Here is a 20,958-nt window from a genome sequence, read left to right as displayed (position 1 = left end):
CAAACCTGGCATTTCCTAGGAGAAAAGAAAGGTGGTTTAGCGACTTCTTCCTTGCAGACTCACTTTCTGGGTCATATAATAAGGGTCAAAGTCCTCCAGTGGTACAGCAACCAGGCCTTTTGGGATGTCCCCATAGATGAAAGGCAAATTCTTCCCCGCCTCAAGGTCACTGTTTGGTTTTGGTTTGCTGTCTTCATCGTCGTCCCGGTGGCTGCTGTCTGGCTTCGGACGCCTCCTTCTCATTTCCTCGATGTGTTTCTCAATGTTGGCCAGAGACTCCGGAGTGAAGGGTTTAAAACTGTCAGGGCCTGGTGGTGCGAGCAGCCGTGCTGCCATCTTTTCATCCTGCAGCAGCTTCTTTAGTGATGTTGCAGCCCGGACAGGTCAGCTCTGCAGGGGAGCAAAAAGCACAGGCAGAACAAAGTCAGTCAGGGCAAAACCAGAGTGAACAGCAGCTCTGGGCTCTGAGTCCTCAGGGAGTGAGGAGAGCAAACCTGCTGCTTTGCAGTCCCAGGAGGAGCTACAGGCAGATCATGCAATCACACAATGGTGGGGTTGGGAGGGAGCTGCAGAGCTCATCCAGCCCAACCCCTGCAGCAGCAGCTCCCACCTAGGTCAGGTCACACAGGAATGTGTCCAGGGGGGTGCTGAAGAGCTCCAAGGAAGGAGCCTCCACACCCTCCCTGGGCAGCCTGGGCCAGGGCTCCCTCAGCTCACACTGAAATGCTTCTTCCTTGTATTTCAGTGCAACTGGTTGTGTTCCAGCTCCATCCCATCAGGCCCTGTCCCGTTGCTGGATACAACAAAGTGCTGCCCCAACCTCCTGACACCCACCATTTATATCCTTGCAACTACTAATGGGATGGACACCAGGTGCTGCATCTGCCCATCCCTGCCCATGTCACCCACGTTTAACAGCACCAGCACACGGACCTGCAGCTCCAGCAGCAACTTGGGTGTCTCCTGGACACAGAGCATCCCACACCACAGAAACTGCATCTTTAGCACTGGAGCAAAACCAGTATTTTCCTGCAGAAATGATTCTACCAGTCACTGCTCTCCAGGAAAATGATGATTAGACAAAAAACTGCACCATCAGCTCTACCCCCAGGGCTGGGATAAGTTGCTCAGCCTTGTCCAGAGAGGGTTGGCTGTTAGCACATTCCTTCCCCTGCTAACAAGGCACTCAGCAAAGTGCTCCCCACAACACAGCACACAGGAGGATAAGCTGGGGCTGGGTTTATGAGACTATGCTGAGCTCTTCTAAGAGCTCCTTGGTGTCCTATCAGGCATTGTGGCAGTTAAGGAGGAGTTTCCCTAACAGCTTCAGCATGTGTTGCAGTCGCTGTGCCAGGGAGCACTCTGATGCTTGTTTAAGTAGGATGGAGAGCTCAGTGGGCTCACCTCTCCCTAGCCAGCCCACACCACACCTTCACTATGGGAAGTCAACTCTCACTCCTTCATTCTACACGGATACAATCACCAGTGTGTCTGTTCATTTCAGGCCCTAGAATGAAAACGTTTTAGAGGCTTTCATCACACACAAGAGTCATTTCTGAAGCTGCAGTTTCAGAGGTGAGGCACACGGGCTCTTCTTTGCAACAGACACAACTCAAACGAGCACTGCTCCATGCCAAAGAGAGAAAAGGGAAGGAGGAAGACCTGAGGAAGACCCTGCAGAGCTTCCAACCTGCAAAGGAGCACAGATCTCTGCCAGGGTTTCACGCTGTCCTTACAAAGAGCACCACACTCTCTTCCCTCTGGTCCCTACAAAACGAGGGAGCTCGTTCTCTGGCTCCATCCGCCCACAGACCCTCTGCAGCTCTGCACCTATTGCCAAGCGCTCGCTGGAGAACCCGCCACAAGAATAGATTGCATTTCTTGAGCTTCTGGTACCTCTTCAAGCTTTTCACACTCCAGGAGGAGGCCAAGAGAGGAGAGGGATTAGAGAAAACCCTGCACTGATGCAACAGCACTGCAGTGCTGCAGGCTGGGACACAACCCAGCCCTGACACGGCTTGGCACTTCAGGGAGGAACCCAAACACCAGAGTGGCAACGGATTCAAGAGGAATGGCAAAATAACCACGAGGGTATGGCACAGAAAGGCTCCAAAAGCTATGCAGGATAAAGTCCCTTAAGTGAGGAGAAAAGGATCATCAGTAAGGTCAGATCTTTCAAGCAAACACACACAGAGCATCAAGATATGCATCAAAGACTTAGAATCTCTGAAGGCATCGCTTTCGAATTCCTTGAACACTCTGATACAGGACTGAATCATTAAAACTCCACTGTTTTAGCAGGATGTGGGCCACTGATGGTCTTCACAGCCCTTGGCTTTGAAGACTGTACTGTACTCATGTGGGAAGAGTCTGCAGAAGCACCTGGGAGGCAATGTCCCATCAGCCCAGCCTCAGCAACGGGGATGGTCCAAAACCAAGCCACAGCTTCCCAGGGATTGCAGTGGGCTTCGGGAACAAACACAGCACAGAAACAACAGAGTCCTTTGGTTATTTAAGAACACCCAGAGATCCCAAGCTTTAATTGAGACACCTGGGGTTACTTGCAAAAGCAAAGTACCCTTCCAAGTGATCTGGGGTTACTCCTTGCACCCGCTTCGCTCAGATCCACATGCAAATCTAGAGCTGCACCACACATGGAGAACTTACACACTGTTTCTACCTCAGGTTTTATTTGGAGATCTAAAACTCTTATGTATAAATCTCCCTCCTTATGTAACTACTCAGCATAGACTAGGCTGGGATTCTCCCCACATAAACTTGACCCTTTATTTCCAGAGTAATAACAATAGAGACTTACAAGAGATAGCGAGGAGGGGAGAAGAAAACCAGTATCTTGGTCACATTATCTCTGGAAACATCACAGAACAGTCTGCTGATATTAAGGAAAAATTAATTTATTCTATTCTTGCAGCATCTGCATGCATTTAATTACCAAATTTCCCACACACTGTGAAACTATAGAGCAGCGTTGGGGATGTGGTCTAATTGAATGGCACAGATAAATATGTAAGGCCTGAATTTAGAAACCAAAGTAGCTCAGGGACACAGTGTAAAAAAAGAAAGAGAGAGAGAAAAAGGCACAACTGAATTGGATTTGTGTGCACAGCTACACAACCAGCAACTGGAAGCAACCAACCAATCTCCTCAGTGGCCATTTGAACAATGAAAGCAAAACAACATGAAGAATAACCTGAAAAACCAGCCCTTCCCCCCCTCCAACGTGGTACAGAGCTGCACAGCACGGGAGGTCTGCAAAGAGCTTGTTCCTAAGAGAGACACTTGGGGTGCCACAGAGATGGAGCAGGGTACAGGTCTGCCTCGTGCTCCCCGTTCTTGTGCTCACGCTGCTGCTGAAGCTGGGAGCAGCAGCTTTTGTTTCAGCACTTGGTACTTGTAGAGCTGTTACTGGATTGGTGTCAATGTGGAACAGTGACCTGCTCTGTTCTTGGGAAGTTCTTGCCTGTCCTGACTTTGTTTTCCCAGTAAATTACCTTATATTAGGATAATGGACAAAACCAGGATGGAAACTGGAAGGTGGGAATGGAATAGTTATTTAGTTCCTTAAATGAGAGTAGTTTTCACATCTTTGAGAGCACAGCATTCCACAAGACAGGAGCCAACCTGTGATCTTTACCTTTGCTCAGCATACCCAGACAGAGCTACCCAGGGTATTTCTGAGCTCCAGCCAGTCTGGAGTGCCTGTAGGCTGGAGCTGTGCAGCAAATGGTGAGTGCACCCAGGGTTTCCACTTTCAAGAGTTACCATTTTTCTCAGCAGGGAGGAAACCTCAACAGCAATACAAAACTTCCCCATGAGGATAAGATATTACTCCTCAAATAGCTGTCAGCCTTTACCAAAGAGGGGTTCCTCACTACCCACTGGAAGGACAGAACGAGAACCAGCCCCATGGAAGGAGGGTGCCAGCGCGTCTCTGCTTGTGCAAATTCGAGCTCCAGTCTGCCCATTTCAGTAAAGCTTTCTGGTGTCATCCCTTTCCCTTTCTGTGTGTTGCAATTAGCTACTAGAGGGTATTCAAAAACCAAGTAATTACTTCGTTGTTTAAAAGAAAACTACTTGAAGAGCTCATCCACGTGTCAATGGAATCACAGACTCATACAGCTTCTTCCTCCTGAAGAGCTCAGGATTAAGTAGAAAAGTTTCTCTGGAGAAAGAGACACAAAATCATTTGTCCAAGGTGACCTGACAATCAGTGGTTGGACTGGAAGCTCATCACTAGCACTGAGACTCTCCCAGGCTCCAACCCCGTTAGTAACGGGTCGTATGTAACAGCCTTTAGCGCTGCCGACAGCCATCAGTCACAGTCCTGCACCCCAGAGCCAGACAAGTGCCTGTTCTAGCAGAGCTGTGGGGCTCCTCTTTATCAATAAAGACACTCCCACAGCAGCCCCCCTGGCCTGGGCTGTTCTGCACAGTGAGCTGCTTTAAACTACAAAGCTTCTACATTTTATTTGGCAACTGAGTAGGGTCTCACTGGGACAAAAAGCAATGGGTGAGAATCAATGCTAGGGTTTATTCTGGTGCTTCCCACACGTGATTCCTCAACCTTTAACAAGAGAAAAGCTCTGAAAACTGTGGTAAAGACCCAGCATCCAGGTAGAGAGGGAGGAGAGGGCACATGTCTTACTGAGCTACAGACACCTGCACCAGGAACAACCCTGCGCTGCTGGGGATCAGTCCCTGCGGCTTCAGGGTGCTCAAGGAGTTTGGCCTGGGCACCTGAACAACTCCCTGGGGCCAAGACACACACATGTTGTAAAGACTCTGCACCAGAAAAGAGAAATAATGCTGTTCTGAGGTGTCCAGTTGCTAAGACTTAATTATTCCTTCCTAAATGTTCCCAGCAGTCCATTTACTGGCACATTATGAAATATTCTAATGAATTATTCAGGCTGATTGTCAAAATAAATTAGAAAACACTTTTTGAGGCAATATCTTTGCTTTAAAACATTTCTCCACTTATTAATTTGCAAGATTCAGTCACTCACACCATTCAGTTCCTTCCAGAGAGTCCTTCAACACCAACTTTTCCGCAAGCCACCGCGACACGTGTGGCTGGGGCAGAAAGAAACGCAGTGGAGATGAACAGCCCTCCAAAACTCTGCTGTGTGAGAGCCTAAAAAGCTCCAAGCTTCATCATTCTTGTCTTCAGAACGATGATATTCCTGTCTAGCACTAGTAAGAGAAGCGATTCAGTTTATATACCTGGTCGTGCCCTTTAGCCATGAAGAGAAAATGAGGTCGAAGCACTGGTGACATCAACTATTTGTGATGAGCCTCAACTGCCCTGGTGAAAAGGATCCTTTCATAAACCCCATCCCCACGGCCAAAGAGAGATGGGTATGGCTGAGTTTGCCCCAACAAGCTGTAGGAGCTTCTGATCCCAGCTGGGCACCACCTCCTCTCTCAGGAGCCAAACTGCACACTTTGGAAGCACAAACGGCTGCGTGTGGGTATAATTTGATTTGGGTTTGGAATTCGTGTGGCGAGTTCCAGCAAAGATAAGTAACAGTGTACAAATGGAGTGAAAAGGAGAGAAAGGAGAGAGAGTTTAGTTGTTTTCAGTACTTTCTGAACCCTACTTCTCTAGCAACGGAGCTTTTCTTGGTGTAACTTGAAGACCACCACCTGTACAGCAGCTCACAGCGTGTCATGTGCTATTCAGCAGCAAAAAACATTAGTATGGCTATTTTGGGGGGAAGAAAGGAGAGAAATCCTCCTGGAATGAACTGCTGAGAGTGTTTTATTTAAAAAGATAGACTCCTCACTCCTTTCTCGTGGCACAGGAGCAGCACAGGTAACGTGGAAGGAGACCTTGAGGTTTCAAACAGCGAGACTTTTGCATTCTGAAATGGCTGTTGACAGAAAGGAGCAATTTCACAGCTTGGCTACAGGTCAGACCCCGCTGGCTACTCTGTTTAAACTCTCCTGTGTGCTGCTGTGCTCTGTCAGGCAACACTCTGTTGCAGGACAAGGCTCAGGCAAGAGAAGGCAGAAGTCACTCCGACTCTGGGACAGCATCTGAAGACGGTCTTCATGAGTTCACACAAAGTGTTAAAAGCCAGTCTTGGACCTGAGCTAATCTCAAGGAAGACTTTTAACAGGCTTCTGCAGCGAGCAGCCACCTCTTCACCCAGGCCAGATGATCCATTCCACACAGAAGTGGGACAAAGGGCATTAGGAAGAAAATCCAAGCATTCTGCTCTTCCTGAACCCCGGCAGCTTCAAGCCCCGAGGAACAGCTCTCAACCCTCCTACCACTAACAGAACCTTCTTTTCCCCGTGCTCATTCTCAGCTCTGGTGCTTTTGGTTTGACATCTCAGCATGCTTTCTCTACCCTAAGCCATTCCCTTGAACACAACAGTAAATTGCAGGTTGCAGTGTATTTGTTGCTGGCAGTGGCACTCCCAGCCCTTGGGGAGCAAGGATCGATGGTGAATGGCAATCAGGTGACCGCATGCACACGAGTGCCCGGCTCACATACAGCCCTGGGGCCCAGCCCTCTGCTCATTGAAAAATAGTGAGGATCAAGTGATATGTAGAGTTTCATCAGGTCATTTCAATGAAAAAGCATGCTAAACAAGCCCAGCAAACTCAAGATGAGCACAGACAGAGCAATGAAGAGCAGGAAGATGATACTGTGATTTAGATTTTCAAGCTGCTTCGCTTTCACTCAACGTTGACTTTTGTTTTACTTCATCTCCTTTAACCCAGAACGAAAGTACACTCCTGCTCAATTTCTGGTGACATGCAATCCTCCTCTAATAAAGACCTAGCTTCCCACCTCTCTTCACAAAATATTCACCCAATTATCTTTGCCCCACGGAGCTGTACATTATCCATACCGTGATCTAGACACAAGCCATACGTGTGCGCTTATATAACTGGCTAAATGATTTGTAACAGGTCCAGATCCTTTCACCTGGGATGAATGACACTGTACAACGGCCGAAACACGTCAAAACTGACCCAGCGGCCCTTCAGCCGCCTTCTTCATCATTTCAGTTCAAACGGCCGCCGAGCTGAGAACACGCCGCAGACCGAGAACACGACGAGCCTTTGCGAAACGGAATCACGCTGCCCGCTGGTTGGTCACTCGGAGGGGCATTCACCGTCGTCCCTCCGCGGTCGCCCCGGGGGCTACCGACACCTCAGGGCACCGTCCCCGGGCTCGAACCGGCGGCGGCGCGGGGCCGCGGGAGCGCGCGGGGCCGGGAGCTGTCCGCTTCAGCACCACGGGCGCGGGGGGCAACGCGTGCACCCGCACACACGCCCCCTGCCCCCGGCTCCAGGCAGTCTCCTGCACTCTGCCCGTCTGTGCCTACGTGGTTTCACACAAAGAGGGAAAACTGAGCGCTCCCATGCAACAACACTTCCACCTCCCCGTCCCTCTGAAGCACAACTGCCGGCCTTCAGCCGTGAGGAAACCACTGATGTAATGCCTTCGTCCCTTTTTGCCTCTAAAGACACCAGCAGGAGGGGGCAATCGGGCTCCTACAACACCCTCGTTGCTCATCGTTAACTCTTCCCCAGTGTGAAATGAGGACATACAGGTCGTGGGTTCCCGCCGGGGGTGGAACGCTGCAGCGCTACAAGGACCAGGTTACGTGTCTACACCCAACAGCAACGCCACCGGCACCCTGCAAGCCCACCCCCACCCGTCCAGCCCCTCGGGGATCTCCTGCAACCTCCTGCAGCACGCACATATGGGAGGTGGATGAGCCACACCTGGATTCCCTCTCCCAAATCCCCTCACGGAAGGCCAGAGCCGCATGCACAGGCTTTTCTGCTCACACACGCTCCCCTTCCCGTCAGACTTTTAGACTTTACCTCGGATCATCTGCAGCTACTGCCGTGTGGAGCGTCTCCTCCAGCTTCCCCACCCCCACATCAGCTGGGCATAATTTGCACCAGAAAGGAAAGGGGGAGGGGAAGAAGACACCCAGATTTTTAACAGAAGGAAAAAAAACCTTTTGAACATGCAATTCCCCCACCTCAGGAAGGGGAAAAATGAGATACATATATATACATACACCCTCAGCATTCCCCCCAAATCTGTGTGGTGGAAGGAACCAGGAGCACAAACCGTGATGCCAACATCTGGGTCAGGCTGGAATCTCAAAGCTGCCCCATGCATCTCCCCCACAAAACTCTGTCCTCCAACTTCTCCCCCTCCCCTGGCAGCGGGAGCCTCGGGATGCCGAACGGGGGTTGTGGGGGATGTACCAGCTCTGCAGGGCTGCGGAGGGGAAGGGACACCAACAGCAACTCCGATTATCCCTCCCCACAATGCAGACAAAGAGCACAGCCCTGAATTTAGGGGCCTGGATGAAGGGCCCCCCGGGTTGTAGGAGGGATGAAGAGAGGGGAGCTCTGGCTGCTTCAGGCCGAGGGTGTGAATAGAGGGCGATCGCCCCCTCCCAGCCCCTGCCTCCCGGCCGGGGGAAGGCCGAGCCCGGGGCCGCAGAGGCGGCCGTCTGGGGGGCCGGCAATCCCCCCTCCCCAGCGAGGCTGGGGGGGGAATGGACCTTCTCCCAGATGGGGCAGGGGCTGCCCCGGGAGCCCCCAGGATCCCGGCTGCCGCTGGGGCGTGGAGGGCGGTGATGGATGGGGAAGGAAGCGGGGGGCACCCCGGTACCCCCCTCCCTGAGCGCAGAGCCAACGGGCATCCATCGGGGCGATCTCCCCAGAGCGACGAAGAGGCGAAAGGCTCTCAGGGCCACCCCCTCGCCGCAACCCGCTGCCGGGGAGGAGGCGGATTTGGGGCAGGGGGCTACCCCAGCCCCCCGCGGCCGGCTCCCGACTGCACCAGAGATCTTTCCCCATGCAAGCCAAGACCTGCCGAAAAATCGCTCTGCGGCAAAGCCCTCGCCCGGGGGTGGGGGCAGGGGGAAAGAGTCGTCTGCTGCGGGGAGGGGGAAGGAGGGAAAGGTGGGGGGGGGCATGAATTAAAAAAGAAAACACATTAAAAATTGCGGGGAGCAGAGGCTGTGAGACCCCCCCCAGGCACCTCCCGCGGGGGCCCCGCGCCGGGGCTGCAACTTACTGTGGCCGCTGCACTAACGCGTCTCCCGCAAGGCGTTGCTGGACTGCGGCGGTGGGGGAGCTGCAGGAGGAACTGCGGTTATCGCCATCTTGGTGCGCTGCCTGCGCTGCCCCCCCCCCCCCCACCCCCCACCCCTACCCCGCACCCCGCGCGCGCAGTGCCGCCCCCCCCCGCCCCTTCCCCTCCCCGCACCGCCGGAGGGACCGTGGCGAAACTCCCCGCGCCCGCCCGCGCGGCTGCCGGCCGGGGGAACGCGCGGGGAACCCCCCGCTCCGGCAGCGGGGGCGGCGGGGAGGGGGGGATACACCCCCGGGATGAGCCCTATGCTGGGCTGCCCCCCACCCCGAGCCGAGCCTGCGGAGCTCACAGCGCCGGCCCCAACCGCGATCATCCGAGACATCGGGAACCACGGCGGGGAAAAGGCTGGCGGTGCGGGAGAGGCTGAGCTCGCCCGGGTGGCCAACAGCCCCCCGTGGCCATCAGCACCCCGAGACCATCAGCCCCTCGTGGCCATCAGCACCCCGAGACCATCAGTACCCTGAGACCATCAGCACCCCGAGGAAGGGATGCACCCTGAGGCCATCAGAACCCCGAGGCCATCAGCACCCTGAGGCCATCAGCACCCCAAGACCATCATCACCCCGTGGCCATCAGCCCCCCGAGACCATCAGCACCCCGAGACTGTCAGCACCCCAAGACCATCAGCCCCTCGTGGCCATCAGCACCCCAAGACCATCATCACCCCGTGGCCATCAGCACCCCTAGGCCATCAGCACCCCGAGACCATCAACACCCCATGGCCATCAGCACCCCGAGACCATCAGTACCCCAAGATCATCAGCACCCTGAGGCCATCAGCCCCCCGTGGCCATCAGCATCCCGCGTCTCAGCGTGGCTCCACGACAAGAATTTCCAACTACTGGAGGTGAACTTTGCTCTGGCCGCTGCTTCACCGCTCCTGGATTCACTCTCCACACGGGGAATGGGCCAGAAACAAGTGGAAAAGTCCCACAACCAACACACGGGTGATCGTCGGTGTGAAAGGAAACCTTTGCAGCAGCAAAACACTTCCCCTTCCTTTTCTTTCCACTTATGGTTTGAGGATAAGCTAAAACTCAGGGGGTTGCATCACTGAGAAGAGCCCCATCACCTCATCCCTGGGCTACCTGGAAACAGGAAGATGGTACAAAAAAGAAATACTACAGTGCCCCAGTGACACTGATGCCATAGAGGCTGTGATGCCCCTTGGATCTGAGCAGCTTCTTCCTTCTAACTGCGAGCTGGGACATCAAATGTCTCCTCTGTGGTCCTTCCTTGGGGGCTGTGGAGCTCCCCAGCACCCAGCAGCTCCCTGGAGAGGTGGGAGTCTACCACAGGGTACTGTATATGCACATTGCTGGGGTTTTTCCCAGCAATACAGTGAATAAGAGAGTTGTAATAATTGACCCAAGTTACTCCTCTCCATCCAAGAGACAACTCCTCTTCCTTTAATACACAGAATTTCTTCCCATAATGCTACACTTGTAGTTCATGACTCCAATTTTAGGATCAGTCTTTGTGGTTATGTAGCTGCTGTTCTCGATAAGAACTGTGCCTGTGTTGCTGAAAGAACAACCTCAAACTCTGTGTTAGGCTGCTGGCTTAGGGAAAAAAAGTACCCACCATGCAGAAATGTCCTCTTTAAGGAGCTGTGTGCTGTGCAGATGCACTGGCAGGACACAGCCCTGTGCTGGAAAACTCATTTATCTTGCTTTAGAAATGGCTCAGGAACTAAACCTGCCCCCACTTTACATCCCTCACATTTATGGCACTACCCTCCCGTGACAAGAGGGGAGAGGCAACCTACCAACTGGAGATGTAGCAAGCCATAGCTAATCCAAAGCACTCACACACCCATTAAATCTGCTGCTATGGAATCTGAGGAAGCTTCAGTCCAAGCTGGACCTTCCTGGTTCTCACCAAGGCTGAAGTTTCCAGCAGATGTGAAGTGGAAATAACAACACCAAAATATGAGGGGGGGGAAAATCCCTTCAATAGCAAACTGCTGAGAAAAGGGACCGTATCTCCCAAATACAGAGCACTGAAGCATCCAGAGGTCAAAGTTAGGTGGCACAGATGAATGAAAAGCCCCTTCTCTAGACAGCAAAGGGTGCTGGCAGCTCGAAGGGCGGGCAGGAGGCAGCGGGCTCCAAGTAGGGCACCCAGCGAGCGGCAGGAGCTGCGGGCACAGGGGCCCTTCGGGGCGGCCGCGCACCAGAAATACTTCAAGGACATTGTGGGGCCCCTGGGGTGTTATTACAGGTTGTATAAGGTATCTTTAAGCAAGGTGCTTAAGGGAATAAATAGGTCAACCAATGCCCTCAGAGGCTGAAGGGTCATAACAAAACAAAACAGCAACTCCTGATGGAGCTGGGTGATCCTGGCACAGCTGAGGATCTTCTCTGCCCCAGGCAGGAGTTCTGCACAATGCCTAAACAGGGTCAGACCTCTGCTGGCTGCCCCATCCACCCTCTGATCCTCAGTCCATTCTCCCAAGCCAAGCTGAAAGGGAATCCCCAGAAAACGCACCCATTTCCAAAAGAATGATGCCTTGGAAAGCAGATAAATATTACCACTTGTAAAGCAGATAAAGATTACCACTCCAGCTCACGGGTCTGCTGGCCTGTGATCAGAGCAGGAAAGCTAAGAACAAACACACAAATCCCTTTGCTGGGTTAAAAGAGAACAAAACCACCCAGAACTTAGGCAACAGAGCTAATTCTGTGCCTCTGGAGCTGCACAGCAACCACCTGGCACTGTGCTGTCCCTTTAAGGAGCACACAGCTGCTCAGCACAAAAAGAAAAGGAAAAATGCTTGATAAGGACACTGCCTTTTCCTTATTTCATCACTCCAGCCTGCACTTCTCCCTTCACCTTCAGAGCAGCAACCTCTGAGCTGCCTCGTCAGTTGCCCGGCTTTGTGGGCAGGGATATGTCACACAAACGCCTCTGCAAAGCAAGGAAGGTGTCTGTGCCTCTGTGAGAACAACCAGGTGACTGTAGCTTTGCTCCAACAGACACCCTGAGGGCCCACCAGAAAGTTTAGTAGCTGGAATGACTATGGAATGTAAACAGGTCCCTGTGGGACACGGGACTTCCCTTCAGTACTTCTCCCCATGCTTTACAGAAGGTTTTCCTTTACCCTCAGCCTCTGAGCAGCAGCTGGCTGCCCAGAACAAAAGCATGAGACCCTTCCTGAATACCCACAGAAAACCCAGAGCCATGTTCTTCCATTGGGTAGATGGGTTTTCTGGCTAGAGCTGCGGGAAAGGGGCTGCTGCACAGTGACCAGAAAAGTGGTCACCACACATTTCAGCCAGGATCGTGGAGACTGAGAAGGGGAGAGGGATGAAAGGGAACAGAAGATGCACAGGAGCAAGTACAGAAGGCTCAAGTTTTTCTAAGGGCAGAGGGGAAAAAAGCTCAACCTCTAATACTCCCCACACAGGACACATGCATAATAGATACAGCATCAGTACCAGCATTTTCCTTTCAGCCTTCCCATTATGAAACACATTTACGAGCAGGAGCTCGTTGGCCGGTGCCAGCACAGTCACTGACAGGACTCCTCTGTTCAGAGAAATGCTCATCCCTGCACCAGTTCACACTAGGCACAGCTCTCACTGGCCATGAGATGCTAACACTGCCAAAGCAAAACCCAGAACTCCTCTTTCCACGGGGAGATGACTGGCATTTGTCAAATCAGGTGGCACAAGTTTCATCTCCCCTGCAAAACGCTGTCATTCCATCATCCACATCCTCAGACCCCTTTGTTGTGCTCTGCTAATGGGTTTGATATGTGTAAACTCTTAATTTCTCCTCTCCCTCTATCTAGAGAGGTCTCTGAGAAGCCACAAGTTTCATTAGAAGTGTTTCCAGGTAAACTCCCTGAGCATCCCAGGAGAAGGTGTCACTCTTTTAGCCCCTCATGAACCTGCTTCTAGTTCATCTCTACGGGTTCCTTGATGATCTCTACAGGTCCCTTCCAACCCCCACCATTCTATGATTCCATGATCCTGCAGTACAGCAGCAAGGAGTTAAAACCTGGGACAGCTTATGAGGATGCATTAATGCCCCTGTTTTATGCTCCATACACATCCAACCGCTCTACACAGAACGGAATTCCCACTGTTCGATTTGTTTCCCTCCCGCGGCTGCCACAAGGTGGAGGTGCGAAGGTCCGGCGGCAGAGCTGCTTCATAAAGCCGTCTGACTTTGCATTTGCTTCGTTACCGCTAGAGGGAGGAGGAAACTCACGAGCCACCGGGACCACCCGTCACTCACGCGAAAGCCAAAGCTGTCCCCTGCAGCTCGTCGCTCAGCCGTGACCCGGCACCACGCAGCCGCTCGCTGCGGCGTCCCCCCCCGCACCCCGGCATGGCTCGGGGGTGAGAACTGGGTAAAACTCATGGGTTGGGACAAGAACAGTTTAACAGCTGAAATAGTCATGGTGATGAAAAGGATGGTAACAAAAAGAGAGAGGAATAGACCCCATGAAAGATGATGCTCAGAGCAATTGCTCCCCACACGCTGATGGATGCCCCAGCAGTGACTGGCTTCTCCCCACCAGCTCCCCCCAGTTTCTGTACTGGGCCTGATGTACCATGGTATGGAACAGCCCTTTGGTTTGTTCAGACCAGCTCTCCTGGCTGTGCTCCCTCCCAGCTTCTAGTGCACCTCCTCGCTGCCAGGGCACAGGGAACACAAAACCCCTTCACATAGGACAAACACTGCTCAGCAGCAACCAAAACGTCACCTTATTCTGCACTGAGTCCAAAACACAGCCCTGTGCCAGCTACCAGGGGGAAAATAAACAAACCAAGACACTGTGGAAGGTCTGAAAGATGGCAAAGAAAAGCAAGCTCGTCCTCTGCAAACGATCCCGCAGGCACAAAGTGTTCTGTGTGTGTCCACAAAGTGGAAAGACTGAAATCTGCTGCTGCAGACAGAGCGCAGAGTGAGCAGCTGACCAGCTCGTCCAGGGAAAATCAACTCGTGGGGGAAAATCAACTCTTAAACAAACGTGTTTCAACTGAAATGTCCATCAAACTCCTCACGGAACGCCCACAGCAAACCCAGAGTTCAGATGCACTTCCCTCAGCTCATTAAACACAACACATTGTTGCTTTAAGAGATGTGACCTGTAACCTGAAACTGCTGAGCACTGAATGACCAAATTAGGGAGACTTCTGACACTGTGCCAGCCGTTACAAAGTTGTCCTGCTCAGTTTATCCCGGTTACCTAACAGCCTGGTAGCTCCTCCTCTGCCGGGGCTGGGACGCCTGGGAGCGGGGTGTACAGTCCCTCTCTTCTCTTTCCTTGCCCGTGACTCGACTTCAAAACCCTCTCCACACAGAAGCCTACCAAACCAATCCGAGGAGCTGAATACACTTCAGGAAGCACAGGGCAAGCACAGTGCAGCTGTGTGAGAGTTCCAAGGGCTCTCACACACAGCAGAAGTGGTTTTGCTCAGAGGGATCCTCTGCCCCCCGCGACATGCCGGGGCTCGGCGTCCTCCTGCTCCGCGCCTGCCTGGCGCTGCTCGCCATGCCCATCTACCTCCTGTCCTTCCTGGGCTTCTGGCAGCCTTTCTGTAGGAAGGTGTTTTTCCCTTTCGTCTTAGAGAAGATCTCTGCAATTCACGAAAGGAAAGCAAAGAAGATGAAGCAGGAGCTGTTTCGTAACCTGGTGGACTTCAAGAGCCCGTCGGGAGAGCTGAAGCTGCTGGAGATCGGCACCGGCTGCGGGATGAACTTCCAGTTCTACCCCCCGGGTTGCAAAGTCACGTGCACAGACATAAACCCCAACTTCGAGCAAACCCTCTCGAGGAACATGGCCAAGAACCAGCATGTCCACTACGAGCGTTTCCTGGTAGCTCCAGGAGAAGACCTGCACCAGGTGCCCAGCGCTTCTGTGGACGTCGTCATCTGCACCTTGGTCCTGTGCTCCGTGCACAACGTGAACGGCACCCTGAAGGAAGCTCTGCGGGTGCTCAGACCAGTGAGTATCTGAATCAAACCTCTCGCTGTGGCCTTTAGCATCTCATCCAAGGGCAAGGCACAGACTTAAAGATCTGACCTTAGGAACCAGACCCGGTTTGTTTCCCCGCAACCCCCCTCTGCGCTTGCTAAAAGGTGCAAAGCAGGAGTCGGCCTGTTTGGTTCTGGAAAGTAAAACCCTAAAAGCAACAGGCTGCCAGCTACAAGTGCCAGCAGTTGCGTAATCACGGAGGCTGCCGTCCCTCCCCACACCCCCCCGGGGCTTCCTTTGGGTCAGAAGGTCTCTGATGGAGGCTGAAGGTCTGCAGTTGTCAACAAACTGCTTCAAGCCCCTTAGATCTGCGGGGCTGTGCGATGAAAAGGGTCTCGTTAAAGTCCCCGGTCCCTGCACTACACCAACCTCGGTGAAGGTTTTAAAAGATGGGGTATTTTTGCAACAGGCTCCCAGCCTCTGAAGTGCCGTTTTCAAGGCAACCCTCTGGGTTGTCAAAAAACTGGGGAGTGTAGGTAGGATTGGGGGAAAAAAACCAACCCTGACATCCTAACAGCTGTCACTGAAACACAAGGACAACAAACTGTGGCCCTGATTAAAAAGTGAAGGATCCAATAAGCACATCCCTCACTCTCTTTGAATAGGCCTTTGGAATCTCTACAAGTCTCCCGGCCACATCCATTCTGAGTGACGCCACAAAAGCCACAAAGCAGGCAGGGAAAGGGGTGGGAGAATACCAATGAGCGAGCAAGCTGCACTCACACTGGTTTGGCTTTGAGCAGAGGTGGGGTGGAGGGGGAAGTTGGGCGTCCAGCCCCTGCTGCAGCTCTGTGAGATGACTTTTGTTTTCTCCAGGGAGGAGCTTTCTATTTCTTAGAGCACGTGGCTGACTCTCCTTCCAGCTGGAAGTATTTTTGGCAGCAAGTCTGCTACCCGACTTGGAAACTCATCTTTGATGGATGCTGCCTGACGAGGGAGACATGGAAGAATCTGGAACAGGCCAGTTTTTCGGAGCTGAAGCTGCAGCACATCAGCATCGCTCTGCCCTGGACGCCCGTTCGGCCTCACATCATGGGCTACGCCGTGAAGTAACTGGTGCCGCCATGCCCGAACCTTCCCCCCGTCCCCACGGAGCCCCCTTGGCACAATCGACATACGCCACGCAGCACAGATTAAACCCAATCTAGGTAACATGGTGAAGGAGTTAATTAAGATCCTGATTGAAGCATCAGACGAGAAGCAAGGGGGCAATCTCCTGAACACCTCTGAAGCCCTGGTACTGCCGACTGCACCAGCCCATGGCGGACGCCGGGGAGAGGCTGCGGGAGGAGGAAAATACCGCCTCAAAAGCCAGGCTGCCCAGGGAGGGTGTGGAGGCTCCTTCTCTGGAGGTTCCCAAACCCACCTGGACACATCCCCGTGCCCCCTGAGCGAGGGGAATCTGCTTTAGCTTTGTGTTAGGGGGAAGGGTCTTTCCCAGCCCCACCATTCCGTTCCGTGACTCTGAGAGGGAACCTGTGGGTAACGCTGGGGAAGGATCCCCTCAGGCCTCTGCCGAGGGAACGCTCGGACCCGCCCCTCAGCACCCAACCTTTGCTCAGCACGACTTGATTTCATACGCCGGGGGGCGTGGGGAGGTGTGAAGGGGTGTGAAGGGGCGTAAAGGGGCGTGAAGGGGCGTGAAAGGGTGTGAAGGGGTGTGAAGGGGCGTGAAGGGGTGTGAAGGGGCGTGAGGGGTGTGGGCGGCCCGCCGCCGCCCCACAGGGCACTGACCCGTGCCTTTAGGTCGCTTGGCTGCCTGTCAGCCCCCGGGCCATTAACCGCCTGTAACGCTGTCATCCGCAGAGCATTAAAAGCCTCGTGTTTAACGTTCAAGGCTCCGGGGGAGGTTTCTTTGGGCGCCGCCGCCTCAGCGGGCCCGCGCGCGGGGCCGGGCCGCGCCGCCGCCATTTTGTGCTCCTTCGACGGAGGATGCGGCTCGGCCCGGGGCTGCTGCTGCTGCCGCTCCTGGCGACCGCCCTGCCCGGGCTGGCGGCCCCGCGGGCTCCTGGCGACCAGGGTACCGCGGCTACGTGGGCGGGGAAGGGGCGGGAAGGGGCCTGAGGGGATAAGGGAGGGGGGGAAAGGGGGACGGGGCTGTGGCTGCTCCCCACAGACAGCCCGACCTGCAGCGCTTGGGACCCCCCTCACACAGCAAACCCACACGCGAGAAATACCCAGCTGAAGGACAACACGTTTCAGACAACCTCAGAAAAAGAGCCCCGGGATCTCCAGAAGCTGCCAACAGCAAAAGCCCTGCAGAGAGTTGGGGTAAAAGAAAAACCCAACCAAGAAATCCACCCCCCCCCCACCCCCAAACGCTGCAGGTGCACTAAAAGCAGCGGGTTGGGTCTGAACGACACTTAGATCTTCCTGCTGAGGAAAGGCTGTGGGACCTGGGGCTGTTCAGCCTGGAGCAGAGGAGACTGAGCTCAGGGGGAGCTCATGAATAGCTCCAAGTGTGTCCATGGTGGGTGGCAGGAGGTTGGGGCAGCGCTTTCTGCTGTTGGACCAGGACAAGGGCTGATGGGATGGAGCTGGAACACAACCAGTTGCATTGAAACACAAGGAAGAAGCATTTCAGTGTGAGCTGAGGGAGCCCTGGCCCAGGCTGCCCAGGGAGGGTGTGGAGGCTCCTTCCTTGGAGCTCTTCAGCACCCCCCTGGACATGTTCCTGTGTGACCTGACCTAGGTGGGAGCTGCTGCTGCAGGGGGTTGGGCTGGATGAGCTCTGCAGCTCCCTTCCAACCCCAACCATTGTGTGATTCAATGACACTCCTGACCCTGTTGTGTTTTGCAGAGTGTGGAGAGCAGCCGCTCTTAGACACCCTGTCAGGATCCCGGATCATAGGTGGACACGATGCCCAGGTCGGAGCGTGGCCGTGGACAGTCAGCCTCCAGATCCGCCAAACACACGTTTGTGGTGGAGTTTTAGTTAGTGAGAAATCTGTGCTTACTGCTGGCCACTGCGCTTGGCAATGGAAGTACGTGCTGTGTTAGCAGCCCTGCACGAGCTATGAGGAGGGCATGGTCCACCAGCAAAGCATTTGCCTGTGGCATCTCTGAATAGAAGGAAAATCAATGGGGCACACAACAGCTCTCACGGTGCAGAAACAATGTGCAGCCCCAAGCTGTGTGACAGGGCCTGTGGGAGGGAGTGGTGGTGGTGCTGAGGCCAGCTCATTCACTGAGTGGTACAGCAGCAGAAGCAGGTTGAGGTGGGTGACTCTGCAGAGGGACCCCAAACAAAGAGATCTCTGAGCCATCAGACTTTTGCCATCTAAAGCTATCTCATTAGATTGAAAATACCTTTACAGTCCCAATTCCCTGCCTGTCTCATGATGGTTCTGACCAGCACAAACACTTGAGGGCTGAGGCTGCCCCTTCCCCTTCACCACCTTGGAGGGAGTTTTCTTATCTCCAAGGCCACAGCTTTGGCTTGACACCTGTAGCTCATATCTTCCTTCTCCAGCCTCTGGGGCCTCTTTTTACTTCACTGGGTAAAAGTTCAGCTGATCTGTGTGAAAGTTCACAGCTTGTGGCCTAAGGCTTCAGCAAATTTAGCTGCTAAGGCTGAGCACTATGCCAGGTGATGCATATCCTTTATTCCTTCACACCAAGGTGAGGCAAACTGAGTGTTCAAAAGAGGCAGGATGGTAATTAACCCACTCTGTTCCAACAAACCTTACTGTGGGGTTTTCAGTGCATCTTCCTGAAGGTGCACAAGCCAACAGTAAAGCAGGGGGTGGGTTAAAACGATGCCTGAGTACATCAAGAAATGGATTTACCTTAAGAGATAACAGGAGCTCTGTCTTAGGAACCCCTATTTCTGGAGGGCTGTTTTGGGTGCCCACAACCTCTGGAAACACGGGAAGCACGCAGCTAGAAGGAAGATCAGAAGCATCAGCGTGCACCCGGGATTCAAGACAGAAACGTTTGAGAACGACCTGGCGGTGTTTGAACTGCATCGCGCCGTGCGCTACAGCGACTACATCCAGCCCATCTGCCTCCCCCACAGCGCCCCCCTCAACCACACCGAGTGCTTCGTCAGCGGCTGGGGCCGCACGGCTGAGAAAGGTGAACAGCTCACAGTCCCTGGGTGCTTGGGAGCGGGGGGAAGGGCCTTGCAGAGCTCCTCCAGCCACTGCTAAAGCAGGTTCCCCTCACTCAGGGGGCACGGGAAGGTGTCCAGGTGGGTTTGGGAACCTCTTGAGTTGGGTTCCTCAAACCCAAGCCTGCAAGTCCTTAACCCACTGGAGTTTAAACAAGTGGGTGTGATGTGTGTGCCCCGTGCAGACACGTGCTGACGCCGGCTGGACGGGAAACAAAGGAGCACTGTAAGAACCTGGAGGTGCAAATCTTTCACCTTTCTTCCACTCAAGGTCCAACTTCATCTGTGTTAAAAGAAGCCCGAGTGGAAATCATCCCGTACAGCATCTGCAACGGCTCCGACGCCTACGCGGGGCTGCTCGACGAGAAGATGCTTTGTGCTGGCTCCCGCTCGGGAGGCACCGACACCTGCCAGGTGAGAGGGGACACTGTGCCCAGCCCTGGCTGAGGCTGGGGAGCATCCCCCTGCCCACCATCTCAGCACAGTTAGAATCACACAATGGTGGGGTTGGAAGGGAGCTGCAGAGATCATCCAGTGCAACCCCCCTGCAGAAGCAGCTCCCACCTAGGTCAGGTCACACAGGAACGTGTCCAGGGGGGTGTTGAAGAGCTCCAAGGAAGGAGCCTCCACACCCTCCCTGGGCAGCCTGGGCCAGGGCTCTCTCAGCTCACACTGAAATGCTTCTTCCTTGTGTTTCAATGCAACTGGTTGTGTTCCAGCTTCATCCCATCACCCCTTGTCCTGTTGCTAAAGCGCTGCCCCACTGCTCTCTCTGCCGCTCTCCAGCTCCCTTAACTGACTTTTCAAACAAGTGGGCTCATCCCTGATTGAACTCTCTGTCATTTCCTGGAAGGGGATGTGTGTCACTGGCTTTTCATGCTGTTTACTTCCAGGGAGACAGTGGTGGGCCTCTGGCGTGTCACCACCCCGACACCAACAAGTTCCATCTCGTGGGGATCGCGAGTTTCGGACTCGGCTGCGGCCGCCCCGACTTTCCTGGGGTCTACATCCGTGTGTCTCAGTACAGCAGATGGATCAACGCTGAGCTGCTGAGGAACGAGGCTGTGAGTCCCCTGAGCATCACACTGAGTGTCTTCCTAGCTGTGATCCCTGTAGCACTGACTTTCTGAAGGGACAGACCGTTGTCGTCCTCGTGGAGGCTTGGCCTGCCTGTCCAAACTCTGCAGAGAGTTCACTCCTGCTTCAGAATAAACCTAAGAGCCAAAGGAGACAACAAGGTCCTGCTTGTGATTGTGTTGTCTGTTTTGTTTCCCACCTTTGTTGTCTGTGCTAACAGCTGAGGAAAAGACAACCACCGGGACCCTGACACTGAAATGGGATGTAGGAATGTTGCCAACCAAAACCACTCGTTTCCTACCCTAGTTCTGTGCTTCCCCAGCTGCCAGGAGCTGAGGTCTGACTCTGCAGGCAGCAGATACTCCCTCTGCTGGGTGAGCACTCGGAGCACAAAAGGTGTTTCCTTGACGTGGCTCAGCTCACTCAAACTAAAACAGGAGAGAAAAAACCACCCCTGACCTGCAGAAAGAGCAAAGGCATTCCCCACACATTCCTTACAGTGGTGAGTGAATCTGTGCACAGCTAACACACCCCCTGAAAGGCCACACCAGGGAAGGGAGCTCAGGCTGCAACACGTTTGGCTGCAGCTCTGAGGTCAGTGAAGACCACCAAGG

The 20,958-nt window shown here is 53.8% G+C and overlaps 3 protein-coding genes across 8 annotated transcripts in view; 2 read left to right on the top strand and 1 right to left on the bottom strand.

The window, feature by feature from the left end:
- The window catches only part of SCN8A (sodium voltage-gated channel alpha subunit 8), a 43,549-nt gene extending 43,213 nt beyond the window's left edge, over positions 1-336 (bottom strand). For all 6 annotated transcript variants that reach the window (XM_010205301.2, XM_062015481.1, XM_062015477.1 and 3 more), the window contains exon 1: positions 64-336. In XM_010205301.2, coding sequence (XP_010203603.2) covers positions 64-336 — 273 coding nt within the window. The remainder of the gene's footprint in view (positions 1-63) is intronic.
- Positions 337-14,374: 14,038 nt separating this feature from the next.
- On the top strand, positions 14,375-16,777 carry TMT1A (thiol methyltransferase 1A). Its single transcript, XM_010205004.2, has 2 exons — positions 14,375-15,126; positions 15,973-16,777. The coding sequence occupies exons 1-2, from the start codon at positions 14,623-14,625 to the stop codon at positions 16,207-16,209; spliced, it is 741 nt and encodes a 246-aa protein (XP_010203306.1). The 5' UTR covers positions 14,375-14,622; the 3' UTR covers positions 16,210-16,777.
- Positions 16,310-20,397, top strand: TMPRSS12 (transmembrane serine protease 12). Its single transcript, XM_062015327.1, has 6 exons — positions 16,310-16,393; positions 16,963-17,176; positions 17,957-18,140; positions 18,974-19,233; positions 19,539-19,681; positions 20,161-20,397. The coding sequence occupies exons 1-6, from the start codon at positions 16,310-16,312 to the stop codon at positions 20,395-20,397; spliced, it is 1,122 nt and encodes a 373-aa protein (XP_061871311.1).
- Positions 20,398-20,958: the final 561 nt, after the last annotated feature.

This window comes from Colius striatus, chromosome 26, assembly GCF_028858725.1.
Source record: "Colius striatus isolate bColStr4 chromosome 26, bColStr4.1.hap1, whole genome shotgun sequence".
In the NCBI taxonomy this organism is placed as follows: Eukaryota; Metazoa; Chordata; class Aves; order Coliiformes; family Coliidae; genus Colius; species Colius striatus.
This window is presented reverse-complemented; position numbering and strand designations above follow the sequence as displayed.